Below are 12,916 nucleotides of genomic sequence, written 5' to 3' on the forward strand. Positions count from 1 at the left end.
ACTGGCCATTCCCAGAGGGGGAGGCAGGAACACAAAAACTTGGCTCTAAGGTACATCTGAGAAAATATATAAGACAGACCTCAGTTGGCAGTATTATTATTTCATCATTTGGTCATTTGTCATTGGTGATTTCTCATCATTCTAACATCTTGAAGACTTCCAGCAATGTGCAGCTTACAACACCAGGGGATGTCCTGACTTCCAGCCGTGAGCCTGGTGAAGTCTGGCTGGTTCCCGACCTCTCCGGTGTTGTTCCCCACCGTTAGCCTTCTTGAGAACTTGTTAGCATCTAGAAAACTTGTGTGCAGCTTGCAGCTTACATCAGAAGATATTTTAACTTTCAACAACAATGACAACAGCAACATTCTTCAAATGGTTAACATCTTGAAAACTTATATGCAGCTTGCAGCTTATAGCATCAGAAGGCACCTTGACTTCTCACAACAACACCACAGCATTCTTGGAAACTAGCAAGCAGCGGTGTGGGAGACGCCTGAGTTTCTCTCAGCTACAGACCTGGCAAGGTTTTGATTTATGACTTTTCCGGTGCTGTTCTCCCTCAGTTTGGTGAGGTTTTGGCATCTACTGTAATAGTTACTATCCTATAAAGCTTATTACTGCTTTTGGATACTCCTTACTGATGTTATTTGTGTATTTAGCCAAGTTATTTTTGATTAATAGTAAACATCTCTTACACTTACATGTATGTGTACTCCTTTGATATGACATTGGTATCAATGTATATAGTTTAGTCTTAACCACCTTTACTTTCTGTCATTAGCACATTCTATTAATTGCCTTTGTCTTTTGCTATTACATATTGTTAAATAAATTGATTATTGATAATTAAATTCATTAGCCCCATTCTAGCTTGTGTCCCTCCTCCCTCCTTTCCTTGCTTGTCATTACACAGACCTAATCCTGGGCTTTAAAGTTATATAAGCTAATAAAATCCTTCTTTGTTGGGGAAAAAAAAAAAAGAAAAGAAAGAAGACAGGAAGAGAGTCAGAGAAGGATGTAGGTAAAAATGCAGGTGAGGACCCAGACGAGGATATAGAGAAAATACAGGTGGGCATGTAGGTGGAAAGACAGGTAAGAATGTAAAGATACAGGTAAGCTAACCGATAAAGATGTAAGTGAGGGGCCAAGTACAGACGCAAAAAAATGCAGGTGGATACAGTCAAGGTTGCAGCTAAGAGAGAAGGTAATGATTCCGATGAGAATGTTGGTAAGAATTCAGGTGAGAATGCAGTGAGGAAGCAGGTAAGCAAGAAGTGAGAACTTAGGTGAAGGGGCATTGAGCTGCTGGTGAGGACAAGTGAGGATGAGGATGGTGAGGAAGGATGGTGAGGGCGCAGGTGAGAGTGAGAATGCAAATGAGATTTCTTTCTCTCTTTCTTCCTTCCCTCCCTCCCTCTTTCTTTTTCTTCCTTTCTTTCGTTTGTCGTTCTTGGAGATTTCAAGTAAGCACAGAACTGAGATGCACGTGAGGCAGCTGGGAACTACAACTGCCTTTTTCACCCTCTCAAAGACCTCCAGATTTTGTGAGACACGTGACGTATAACTGAAGCTTTATTGGGGGGACGGTGATGGGGGAATCAGTTGGGACAGCCATAGACGATCATGTTCTCCGTGAAGTTGGCCAGGTCCTGGCACAGTTTCTGGTTCTCCTCATCTTGGCATTCATCTGCCTCTGGCCACAGCTCCACCCAGGTGTCCTTCCCGATGATGTAGCTGAGGCTGGTGGGAAGGGAGGGAGGGAGGGAAGGCCGTTCAGGGGGAGGGAGGGAGGGAAGGCCGTTCAGGAGCAGGCCTGGGAAGGGTGGGCGGGGCGAGCAGGCGCAGGCGCATGCGCAGGGCCGGCACTCACTTAGGTTTTTCTCCCCACAGGTCCGCGGAAAGGCCCCATATGAGGTAGTGTTTCTTTTCCTGCAGCTTCAGGGCGGCTCTGCACTTGATGTGACTGATGAACCTGCGCTCCTGTCCGACCTGCACCTCATCAGAGCCTGGAGGGAGGAGAGGGAATCTGAGTGTGTGTGTGTGTGGGGGGGGGGGGTTTGCAGTGGGGCAGGAAAAGGAGACAGAGAACGGAGCTGACCTGATTTGATGATCTGCTTGATGACCATTACATACTCATCAAAGTCATCCGACAGCTCCTTCCTGTGTAGCACAGTCTTGTACACTGAGAGGGGAGGACAGCAAGGGCCATGGGCAGGGCTGACCATGGGACGCCCTACCTGCAAGCGCAACTAGGCATATGGCTCCCCCCAAGCAGATCACAGCCAGCTGTGCTACAGATCCCATCTCTTCCCAGGAACACATGCAGCCGCATGTGGTCATACAAGTCCTGTCTCACACAGCCATGCGCACAATTACAACCACCCACAACTTATCACATACACAAGGACAGCTACTCCTATCCCATGTCACCATGTCACACAATCATGGCTACCCACAAGTACAACCTCACACACACACACACAACTACATCCACTCACAACCTTCTTTTCTGACACTCTTGCACACACCCCACCCACTTAATCCCACGTAATCATGACCCCTTAACACACACACCACACACACATAAACACACCAGTCACCCACACCCACAGCCTGAAGCACAGCCATATGCAGCCGTGGGCACTCACAACCATAACCACACCTGCCATTATACAGTCTCACACGCATAATCAGAGCTACACACACCGTCACTCACACACAATCACACATGCACGTGCCCCCCTTACCCCCACTCACCATAGTCCACTCCCGTATCGCAGGCCTTGTCCAGCCTGTCTTCCGAGCTGACCTTGTCATTCACCTGGTGCATGAAGCAGTTCTCTGCAGGGTGAGTGGGGAGGGAACATGATCTAAGGCCCACTTTTCACCCATGGCCCACCTCCCATGGTTGTGGCCAGCCCCAAGCCCATCCCTCTTGGTGTCCACCGGGTGTGGGCTTTTGGGGCCTCTTGGGTCACCCCCATGGAAGTGGGGGTCCAGTGGGTGTGGCCTGATGCTTGCTGGCTCCTGTGCACCCACCCTCAGCACAGCGGCACATTTCATTGTGGCAGAGTTTGCTCAGCATTCCATCCTCCTTCTCTGGGTGGTAGAACTGGGTGCAACTCTCATCTGTGGGAAAGGGGGTGTGAGGTGTCAGAGGGTTAGGGCCTCCACCCAAGACCACACCCGTAGGGTTCAGATTCCCAACTCAGATCTAGAGATGCTAAGTGATCCCTGGGACCCCCAGGCCCCCAACTCACAGATCCTTGGGACCCTCGGACCCCAGGTTCTAGGATGGCTCCTCACCCAGGTTGTAATAGGAGTACACCTTGACTGCGCCAGGCTGGATAAGCCCCACATTAAAGAACTGGTGAACTTTGAATGCTAGACAGTCCTCCTGGGAGTGTGAGATCTGGGGAAAGGAGGAGGTTGGTCAGTGGGGTGACATGGGAGGGAGCCTGGCATAGATACTGGAGGTGGGAGCAATGGTGGAGAAATGGAGGGATCAAGGAGTGATATGGGTGGGAGGGATGGGGGGCAGGAAGTGGCAAAGATCTATGAGCAGTTCAACAAATCTATTTTCTTTTTCTCCAAGGCTCATGACTAGATTACACTTCTCAGCCTCTCCTTCCATTTGGTGTGGCCAAGCAATTGAATTCTGGCCAACAGAATGCTATTTATGCCCATGAAAATATCTCATGATTATTAATATTGTACTGTATATTTGAAAGTTGCCAAGATAGTAAATCTTAAAAGTTCTCAACACACACACACACACACACACACACACACACACACACAACTATGTGAGGTGATAGATGTGCTAATTAACCTTATTATGGTGTTCATTTACCTATATACACATGTAACAAATCATTACATTGTGCACCTTAAACTTACACAATGTTATATGTCAATTATATCTCAATAAAGCTGGAAAAAATAAATGAGGAAAAGGAAGGAAGGAAGAAAGAAAGATGTATATGTGATAGACATGTATATTTGGAGAAAAATGCTAACAATTAGTGAATTTGGGTAAAGGATATATGGAACTTTTTAATACTGCTTTACAATTTCTCTGTAAGGTTGAAATTATATTAAACATTAAAATACAAAAAAAAAATTTTGAAAAACCCATTTCACGCACAATCCCTTTTTTTTTCTAGAAAGAATGGATCCAGCAGAGGACTCCAAGACAAAGACCAGGGAAGGAAAAGGCCAGCCAACTATGGATGAAGATCCCTCCGGAAGCCTTACCTTGTCCAGGTAGATGATGAGCGTGTTCTTGTTGGTGAAGGCCTGGTTCAGCTCATACTTGGAGATGTATCTGTCAGTGCCAGTGCTCAGCTGGGGAAGGGCAGGGCTTGTGAAAACTCCGCCTGGATCGCCTTCCCTCCCTCCAGTCTCTTCCAGACACCAGGCTCCTGCCCACTGATCCCAGCCCCCCAGCCCAAGACCTTCATACCGTATTGAGGTCACCGATGTCGGGAGCAAAGCCAGTCATCATGGATATATCCAGGATGGACATAGTGGCATCATTGTCTCCCAAGTACCTGGATGGGGCAGGGAGAGAGGGGTTGAGTCTCAGGCGGGGTCAGCCTTGGGGGTCAGTGCCTAGACAAGAGGGTCTGATCAGGGACTAAGGCTTCTGGTGCCCACACTGCAGCATAGAGGGATGTTAGACCTTGGGAAACACTACCCCCAGGGGAATAAAGGAAAGGTATCGTAATGGTCAAGGTGACTGATTGCTCAGGTTCCAGAATCCAACCGCATGGGTTCAAATCCCAGCTCTATATGACATTTGATGAGTTACTTGACCTCTCTGTGCCTCCATTTTTCTAGGAAATGAAGACAAGAATATGGGCAAGTCTCATTTTGCATGATTCCGTTACCATGGTCTGGCTCAATAACACCAGTCCCCACAACACAGTTCTAATTTCAGTATCATGGTATATTAATTGTGAGTAATTGCCTAAAGGAGAAATCTTGGTGCTACCTCTTCAGTCCCCCAATCACTACAGAAATAACAGGTGCACATCATAATAAATGACCAATCATGTCCCTCCTTTCAAAGTCTATCAGTGACAGGTCACTGAGCACCTGCCATTCAGGTCACACACAGATAGCAAAGCACGTAGTTGTGTTACTTCCTTCTCTCCTGGTGAAAAACCCACGTGACATTTTACCAAAATGGATCATCGAAAGAGGGAACTGGCCAAAAAAGCTGAAAGCATGGCAAAGGAATGAAGAGTGGTAATGCTGGAAGTAAAATTTCAATAGCACATGTATGGTGTCGGGGAAGAAACAACAGAGCATGGGAATGGGGACCCTGTCCCCGTGGGGGAGGCCAGCCAGGCAGCAAGAGGAACTCAGTGAAGGCAAGCGCACCGGCAAAAATGAGGAAAGTGGCCTCCAAAAATCAAAGACGTCCCAGAGGCAATGGCACCGGCAAAAAACTTCACAGTAAAGAAACTCTCAAATATCTCATGACTTTGAAAGCTCAAAGGAGTAAATATTGGAAGGTGACCCAACCTTGGAAGGGAACATTCACGATGTCATAGGAATGATGCTTTCTCCATATCATAAGTTATACAAAGAGAAGAGAGGACGCACTGTTCAAACTGCAGTGCTTTGGGTAAGTGCTTCACAAAAACAAAACAGAACTTCAATTTCAGTGTGCTAGTGTTTTAAATGACAGTGCACTAAACAAGTACTCGTTGTACTATACTTTTCATTTCTCTACACCTTTATAATGAGACTTTTTGAGGTCGTGATACAAAAAATGTAAAGGCCCTGGAACAATTGTGATTTCCCTCACTGACTATTAAGATCACTTTGCAGTCTGAGCTTATGTGGTCATGGCTAGTCTCACACTGCCATGCAAAGCAAGGACTGCCTGTGCTCTCTACCTCCTGGCAGGTACTCAGCACAGCACTAGCCACACAATACACTCCCAGAAAGTATTAGGTACCACGGGTAATATTTATAAGTCTTGCTGGCGACTTCTAGCAAGGGAGTGCTTCTAGGGATGGCCAAGATGAACCCCAATAACCCATCTCTTACCTGGCACAGATCTCAAGGTACATGGTGCTCTTGGCATCTTGGGGCTTCTTGACTAGAAACATAAAAAGGCAGAAGGATAGGGGGCACCCAGGACAGGGGCAGACACTAGAATGGCAGTGGGGCAAGGGTGACAGATAGGGTCTTTATTCCTTCTACCTGGTTCAGGGGCTGGTCTTATGTTAACCCTGAGGTCGAACTTCTTGCAGGTGGCTTTGCCTTTGATCTTGGCATGGTACATTGTCACCACCTGGTGAGATGGGACAGGAGAAAAGGTATCAGCCTACTTGACTTGGGAAGAGGGTCCCTTTGGGGTATAGGGTCCGAGAGAAGGTGGTGAATCAAGCAGGTGTGGGTCCCGTTCCTTACCGACAAGGTGCCTTGTCCTTTCCCTTTAGCTGTTACTGTGAAATTCTCATTCTCCTTGGTCTACAGGGAGTGGGGAGAGAGAAGAGAGGTGTTGGGAACCAAGCCTTCTCTTGGCTACCATGGTCATCTCCCTCCTTCTTGCCTCCTAGCAGACCCTGACAGGCATAGAGGACGTGGGCGAGGGGGGTGTGTCCGAGCGGCTGTACCCCTTCTGAGCGCAGGAGGCTGGCAGATTCCCACAGGATACGGTGCACCACCGGAGAGCTGCGGCTGGGCAGGTTGATGGACACATCCAGATTCAGCTCGTCATGGTCAGGGACATCCCGCTGGTATTGGGCCAAGGCTTGGAACACCATGATAGTGGCCTAGAACCCATGAGAGAGAAAAAGCGTGACCTGGGAGACTGAGACAGTGGTTAGAACCCACTTGGGGATGAAGAGACTCAGATCACAGCTGGGACACTGAGACTGTAGCCTAGAACCCTACAGGGATAGTGAGGATAAGACTGAGGGTTGGTGAGTAGTGAGGACATGTTCTAGAACTCTCTGAGAGAGGGGCTCAGATCAGTGCTTGGTGACATGAACACTGTGACCTAGCACACAACAGAGAACACAAGGGAGACATTAGACACTGAGGATATGTTCTAGAATTCTCCAAGGGACAGAGGCTTACACCAGAGCTCAGAGACACTGAAAACATGTCTAGAAAGTGCAGGCGTGAGGCTGAAAGTGCAGGCATAAGACTGAAGGTCTAGCAACACTGAGAATGTGATCTAGACCCGTCCAGAGCAGAAAGTCTAAGGCAAGGGTTTGGAGGCACTGAGAATGCATCTAGAACACACTTGTGAAAAAAGAATAAAGTTGGAGCCTGGGGACACTGAGCATGTGATCTAGAATCCAAAAGTGACACTTGGAATGTGCTTGAGAGCCCATCAGAGAGAAAGGGGGAACAAACTGGAGCCTGAGGTTGCTAAAACCATGGTGTAGAACCCACAAAGGAGAGAGAGGTTTGGATAATGCTCTAGAATAACACGGTCTAGAGTCTACAGTAAGACAAGGTAACGCTGGGAGCCTGATGGACCTGAGAGCATGGTCTAGAACCCACTAGAGGGAGAGAGGGACTTCATCAATTCCCTACAATAATTGGGAACCTGGTCTAGAACCCACCAGAGAGAGGCTCACACCTGAACCTGAGCCCCGAGAACATGATCTAGACACCAGGAGGGAAAGGGAGACTCAGAACACAATTTGAGGCATCCAGAATCTAGTCTAGAACCTACAGATAGATTTGCAACTCAAAACAAAACAAAATGAAACTGATTTCTCAATTTCATTCCAACAACTGCCTCTTTGGTTCTCAGCATCTTATCCAGGAGGCCGGTGGGAGGCCAGAGAGGTAAGGATGCAGTTGCCTGGGGGATGTGGGACCACTTGCCTGGGTGGAACCGTAGCCACCTCCATAGTATCTCTGCTCGTTGAGCCAGCGCACAACCAGAGGCACAGTGTCAAAGTCTTTGAGCAGCAGCAGGGCCAACAGGGCATAGGATGTGGCTTCCACATTATAGAGCTTCTGGTTAGGCTCCTCCCAGCGGTTCTTCTCTGCAGAGAGAACATCAGCCCCCATGCTTACTGCTCTGTTCAGCCTGGAGATAGCTCAGAGAAATCCCAGAAAACAGACTCATACTAGACCTCTGGGTGTTCAGGTGTCCTGGCCAACATTTGAAGCTCCAATATACTGGTTCCTGCCTCACTCTCTTCCCTCATCAGCCTTCACTCCTCAATTTAAACTCTGAACTGCAGCCCCACTGATCTATGTGAGATTCCCTAAACTTGCCATGCTCATTCTTACTTCTGAGCCTTTGCACATTCTGTTCTATTTGAAGCACCTTTTCTCCATCTACTCCTGGTTAGTTCTTACCTATCCTGAACAATTCAGCTTCAGTGGCACCCCAAGACAGAATGAGGCCTTTCCTTCTGTCTCTCAAAGCATCCTGAGCTTCTCCTGTGGCAGGAATATGACGCTCTACAGAAATCTATTAACTCATTTCTTTCTTCAACGAGAGTGTGAGGCCATGATTGCAGGGGCTCTGCCGTATTCACTGTGATGTCCCAAGTGCCTAAGAAAGTACTTATAGCATAGACTGTTAACCATTCCCCCCTATTCCTGGGCACAGCTGGACTACATTTCCTAGATGGCTTTGTGGGTATGGTCACAAGACTGAGCTCTGTCCAACGAAATGTGGACAGCAGTGATGGGGCCCCTCCCATGTCTGGTCTACCTCCCTTGCACAGTCTTCCTGTTTCCCCTTCTGCTTGGATGGAATGGATTCCAAGGCTTTGGGGTGGCAGAGTCATGAAAAGATAGAGCCTGAATCACCGTATCACCCGTGTGAAGGAAAAGCTGTTACCAGCAAGAAACCAACTTCTGCGTGTTAAACCACTTCAGTATACATTCAGATATGTTATATCAGTACGCATAAACCTGATATGGAACCAGTAATTCAGTGCTCACTATATGCTACCCACTCTGCTAAAATCCGTAGGCCGTTATCTTATCTGATCCTAATTATCCTTGAGATGATGCTAATACAATACTAAAGGCACTAACAACCTGAGTGACAGATCTCTTACTGTGTGTTACACTTTCTTCTACCTGCGTCACTCATTTAATCTTTACAACCACTCTATGATGTAGGTGTCATTTTAAACACAAGGTCCAGAGAGGTTAAGTGAATTGTACAAGGTCACACAGTGAGAATGTGGCAGAGTGGGATTTGAACTTGAATCTGTCTGATATCAGCCCATGGCCTTGCTCCTGTATTATAACAAGTGGTCAACACACACTTGTTGAATGATGTAATGGACCTTTTTGTATAACAATAAGGACTTTTCACACCTACAGCCATCTACCCCAGCTGAGCTTAGCGTCATCCATCCCAGCTCAGCTTATAGCCATGCATCCCTCCTCACCCATCAGGCTGCCCCTCACCTGTGGCTGCGTTCAGAAATTTGGTGAGCCGGGAGCCGTCCAGCTTGTCCAACTGGGCCAAGGCATAGCCAGCAATGGCTACAGTATATGGTCTCCGCAAGTTCTCGTACTGGGATTCAAGGAAGTCTCCTGCCTTATTGATACTGCCCTCCAGGCTCTATGAGAAGAAGATTGGGTACTCTGGTCAGGGGGGCACTGCTGCCACCGGGAGCTGGCAAGGATCACACAAGCACCACTTCCTGGGCACAAGGTTTCTGTCCTTGAGGCATGTCTGTCTTGGATCTGTCTATGTTTGAGGGTTTCTCAGACATATTAGCCACCTTAAATTGCTTTGTTGCTGAGGACCTACTATGTGCCTGGTGCAGTTTATATACCCAGCAGTGTACTGGTAAATGTTTAATAACCAGCTGTCTAGTCGAGGTGGGGGCTGGTTTATAGATTGCCAGTTACTGTGGTGTAAATACTCCCACCATGGCCAACTTCAAGCTACCAGTGTGACATACCTTAACATGGAGTGGGAAAGAGATGCCTCAAATAGGCACTCAGGAGTTAGAATGAGCCAGAGTCACCATCATCATCATCATCATCTTCATCGCTAACATTTACTATGTGCTTAGTCACATATTCACTCATTTAACCTCAAAATCCTATGAGTTAGGTATTATTTTCATCATCATACCTATTGCAAAGATGACACTACTGAGACCTAGAGAGATGAGGGCCAGGGCAGACATGATTTGTAGTGTTTGCTGATTTCCATAGTGTAAATACAACCATGGCCAATTTCAGCCTACCAATGTGGTGACACTGAATGTAGAGCTGGGAAGAAACGGGTAGTAGCACAGTATTATACAGTATGTCCACTATACAGGTATGACAGACATAAATAATAATAAATAGGTAATTATAAAAGTTAATAAAATAAGAAAGGATGAGTTTTGAGTGTGTATTACCTTTGTTTTTATGTTTAATGTTTAGTCTAATTTATTTAAATCTAAGTTTATATAATTTAATTTTTAACAATGATTGCATTTAACAACCAGCTACAAAATTCATGGAACATTAACAATTGATTAATATTCCAGCTAGTTTCAGCACACTCTTTATTTGAATCCTAGCAGTCTGGTTCCACAGCCTATGCTATACTCCACTGTAAGGTTGCTATGTTGTAGTAGAAGCTAATCCTGTTGCCAGCCAGGCTGTCTCTCCTACATCTACCCATGACTTTTGTAGGAACGTCTACTCCTCCCTTGCATTCACATGGCCACAGTGGAAACAGCCATATTTGCCCAGTAAGACCTACTTCCTGGTCTCAGCTGATTGGTCCAGAAGTGATCATCTTACTCAGGCTGAGCCAATCAGAATTCTTCCCTGGGAATCTGAAAGCTCTAGCCTTGGTCTGTCTATTTCTCCAAGGAAGGCAGCCATGTTCTGCCAAGTAGGCAGGCTGGCAGAGAAAGCTGAATTATTGGGCAAAAAGGGAATGAAGGACACAGGAGAGATGAACAAAGCATCCTGGCAGAGTCCCTGTGCCAATTTCATCTTTGCACTTGACAAATTGTTGGCTGCTTAAAATAATTCTCCCATTAATTTTTGTATAATCTGGGTCACACATGTGTTACCTAGAACAATTCAGAGAGTCCTAAAACAATTCAAAAATCATTATACCCATTTTACAGATGCACACACTGAGGCCTAGTGAGGGGAAGCACCAGAGAGGCTGTGAAGTCAGATCTATCTGACCCTACAGCCTCTTTTCTACTATAATTTCTTTGAAATCTGCAAGGTTTGAATTAGAAAGATCTGATTCTTGGTCATTAAAAGTAACAGCCTTCTCCCCTCCATCTTTTTTCTGGGGTCCTGAGGAGGGAGAAGCAGCTGGCTGATGGTGGGATCCTGTGGCTCCCCACTTGGGAAGCTAAAGGTCAAACAACCCACTCTCAAAATCCTAGGACAAAACAGATGGAGTGATCACAAAATCTCCAAGGTGGATGTGTCCTTGGTAGGAGAGGGGGGAGAGGAGAGGATAGAGTCACTTACATTGACCTGCCCCTCGCAAATATCTCTAGCTTCCTGCAGCGCAATGAGAACGAAGGCCGTGAGGGACACGTCTTTCTCCTCAGGATTCTTGAAGCCACCCTACAGTGTGGAGCAGGAAGCAAGGATGGGGTCACAATTGTCCCCACATTCCAAACAGCAGGTCAGGGCAATGCTGGATCTCTCATCAGTGTCTCACAGCATGAGTGAATGAACGAATGAAACTCATTCATTTGTTCATTCACTCATTCTGCAAATGTTGCTGGTGCTGTGGATAAGATGGTGAACAAAAACCATACACTGGCCCCAGCCCTTATAGAGCTTCCCATTCAGTAGGGGAGACAGACAAGAACCAACCAGCTCATCAACAGACATATCATTACAAACTGATCAGTGCTATGCAGGAGAAGTGGGTGTGGCAGTGAGAATGGACAGTGAGAGTGTGACTCAGTCGGGGAAGTTGGGAACGGTGTCCTTGAGGGATGACAAGTGGAGCCACAATTTAAGGAGTAGGATTCAATTCTCACAGAGGGCAGGGGTAGCATGCCAGGGAGCAGGAACAGCATGTGCAAAGGCCCTGTGGCTGGACAGAGCAAGGCTCCAAGCAGTACAGCTGGAGTGTGGAGAGAGGGGGAAGGATGTGAGGCTGGAGGCCCAAAACGTCAGGATAAGGCAGTGATTCTCCATCTGGAGCACACATCAGCATCACCTGGGATGGGGGGGCTTATTTAAACTCTGATTCCTAGGCCCCCACCCCTAAAGTTTCTGATTCAGTGCATCTGGGCTCCAGTCCGAGAATGTGTGTTTCTAACAAGTTTGCAGGTGATGCTGATGCCGCTGGCCCGGGGACCACACTTTGAGAACCACAACTCTAAGGAGTTCTGAGTTCATTTTCAAAGCAGTGGAGAGCCAGGGAACTTTCATTTTGCACTGGACTCTGCGAGTCTCAGGTCTTTGCAAAGGAGGAATGACACTCTCAATTCCTGTATTCCTCTGTTCCCCCACACAATGCATTGGGCAAATGGCAGATGGAATTTCTCCTATCCATCCTGTGACACTCAGGACCCCTCTCCCCCAGCCTGCCCTGAATCCCTGACTCTTACAATCATTTCTTGGTGTATCACAGGTCCGTCCTCCTGGAAGACTCCATCAGGCTTCTGTTTCTCCAGAATTAGCCACTTAACAGCCCCACAGAGGACTTCGGAGTCGATGGCAATGAGGTTGGCAGCCAGAGAGAAGACCTTGACCACATAGGCAGTCAGCCTAGGGGTGGCACAGAGCATGAACCAATTGGCTCTGGGAGACTGCCATCCTAGTCAACCAATGAGCAGAGAGGGGCAGGGCCTGGCTGGGTATGCCATTTCTGTGTGTCAGGGCTCAGGACCCAGTGTTGCAAGCAGGCAGTGCTTAATGACTGTAGGTCACTTAGCCAACGGGAGCCTTGACTCGCGGGTGGAGGGGT

At 47.3% G+C, this 12,916-nt stretch overlaps 1 protein-coding gene across 1 annotated transcript in view; it reads right to left on the reverse strand.

Annotated features, from left to right (window-relative positions):
• Positions 1-1,554: 1,554 nt before the first annotated feature.
• Positions 1,555-12,916, reverse strand: part of C3 (complement C3) — a 29,730-nt gene continuing 18,368 nt past the window's right edge. The window contains exons 26-41 of the mRNA XM_019710799.3: positions 12,558-12,717; positions 11,458-11,556; positions 9,418-9,574; positions 7,864-8,027; positions 6,636-6,794; positions 6,430-6,489; positions 6,220-6,310; positions 6,064-6,115; positions 4,466-4,553; positions 4,258-4,347; positions 3,307-3,412; positions 3,040-3,129; positions 2,758-2,841; positions 2,099-2,182; positions 1,871-2,006; positions 1,555-1,740 (exon numbers count right to left, since the gene is read on the reverse strand). Of these exons, the coding sequence (XP_019566358.3) occupies positions 1,599-1,740; positions 1,871-2,006; positions 2,099-2,182; positions 2,758-2,841; positions 3,040-3,129; positions 3,307-3,412; positions 4,258-4,347; positions 4,466-4,553; positions 6,064-6,115; positions 6,220-6,310; positions 6,430-6,489; positions 6,636-6,794; positions 7,864-8,027; positions 9,418-9,574; positions 11,458-11,556; positions 12,558-12,717 (1,762 nt within the window). The 3' untranslated portion in view covers positions 1,555-1,598. The remainder of the gene's footprint in view (positions 1,741-1,870; positions 2,007-2,098; positions 2,183-2,757; positions 2,842-3,039; positions 3,130-3,306; positions 3,413-4,257; positions 4,348-4,465; positions 4,554-6,063; positions 6,116-6,219; positions 6,311-6,429; positions 6,490-6,635; positions 6,795-7,863; positions 8,028-9,417; positions 9,575-11,457; positions 11,557-12,557; positions 12,718-12,916) is intronic.

Source organism: Rhinolophus sinicus, chromosome 15, assembly GCF_057876585.1.
Source record: "Rhinolophus sinicus isolate RSI-liver-muscle chromosome 15, RSI-T2T, whole genome shotgun sequence".
Taxonomy (NCBI): domain Eukaryota; kingdom Metazoa; phylum Chordata; class Mammalia; order Chiroptera; family Rhinolophidae; genus Rhinolophus; species Rhinolophus sinicus.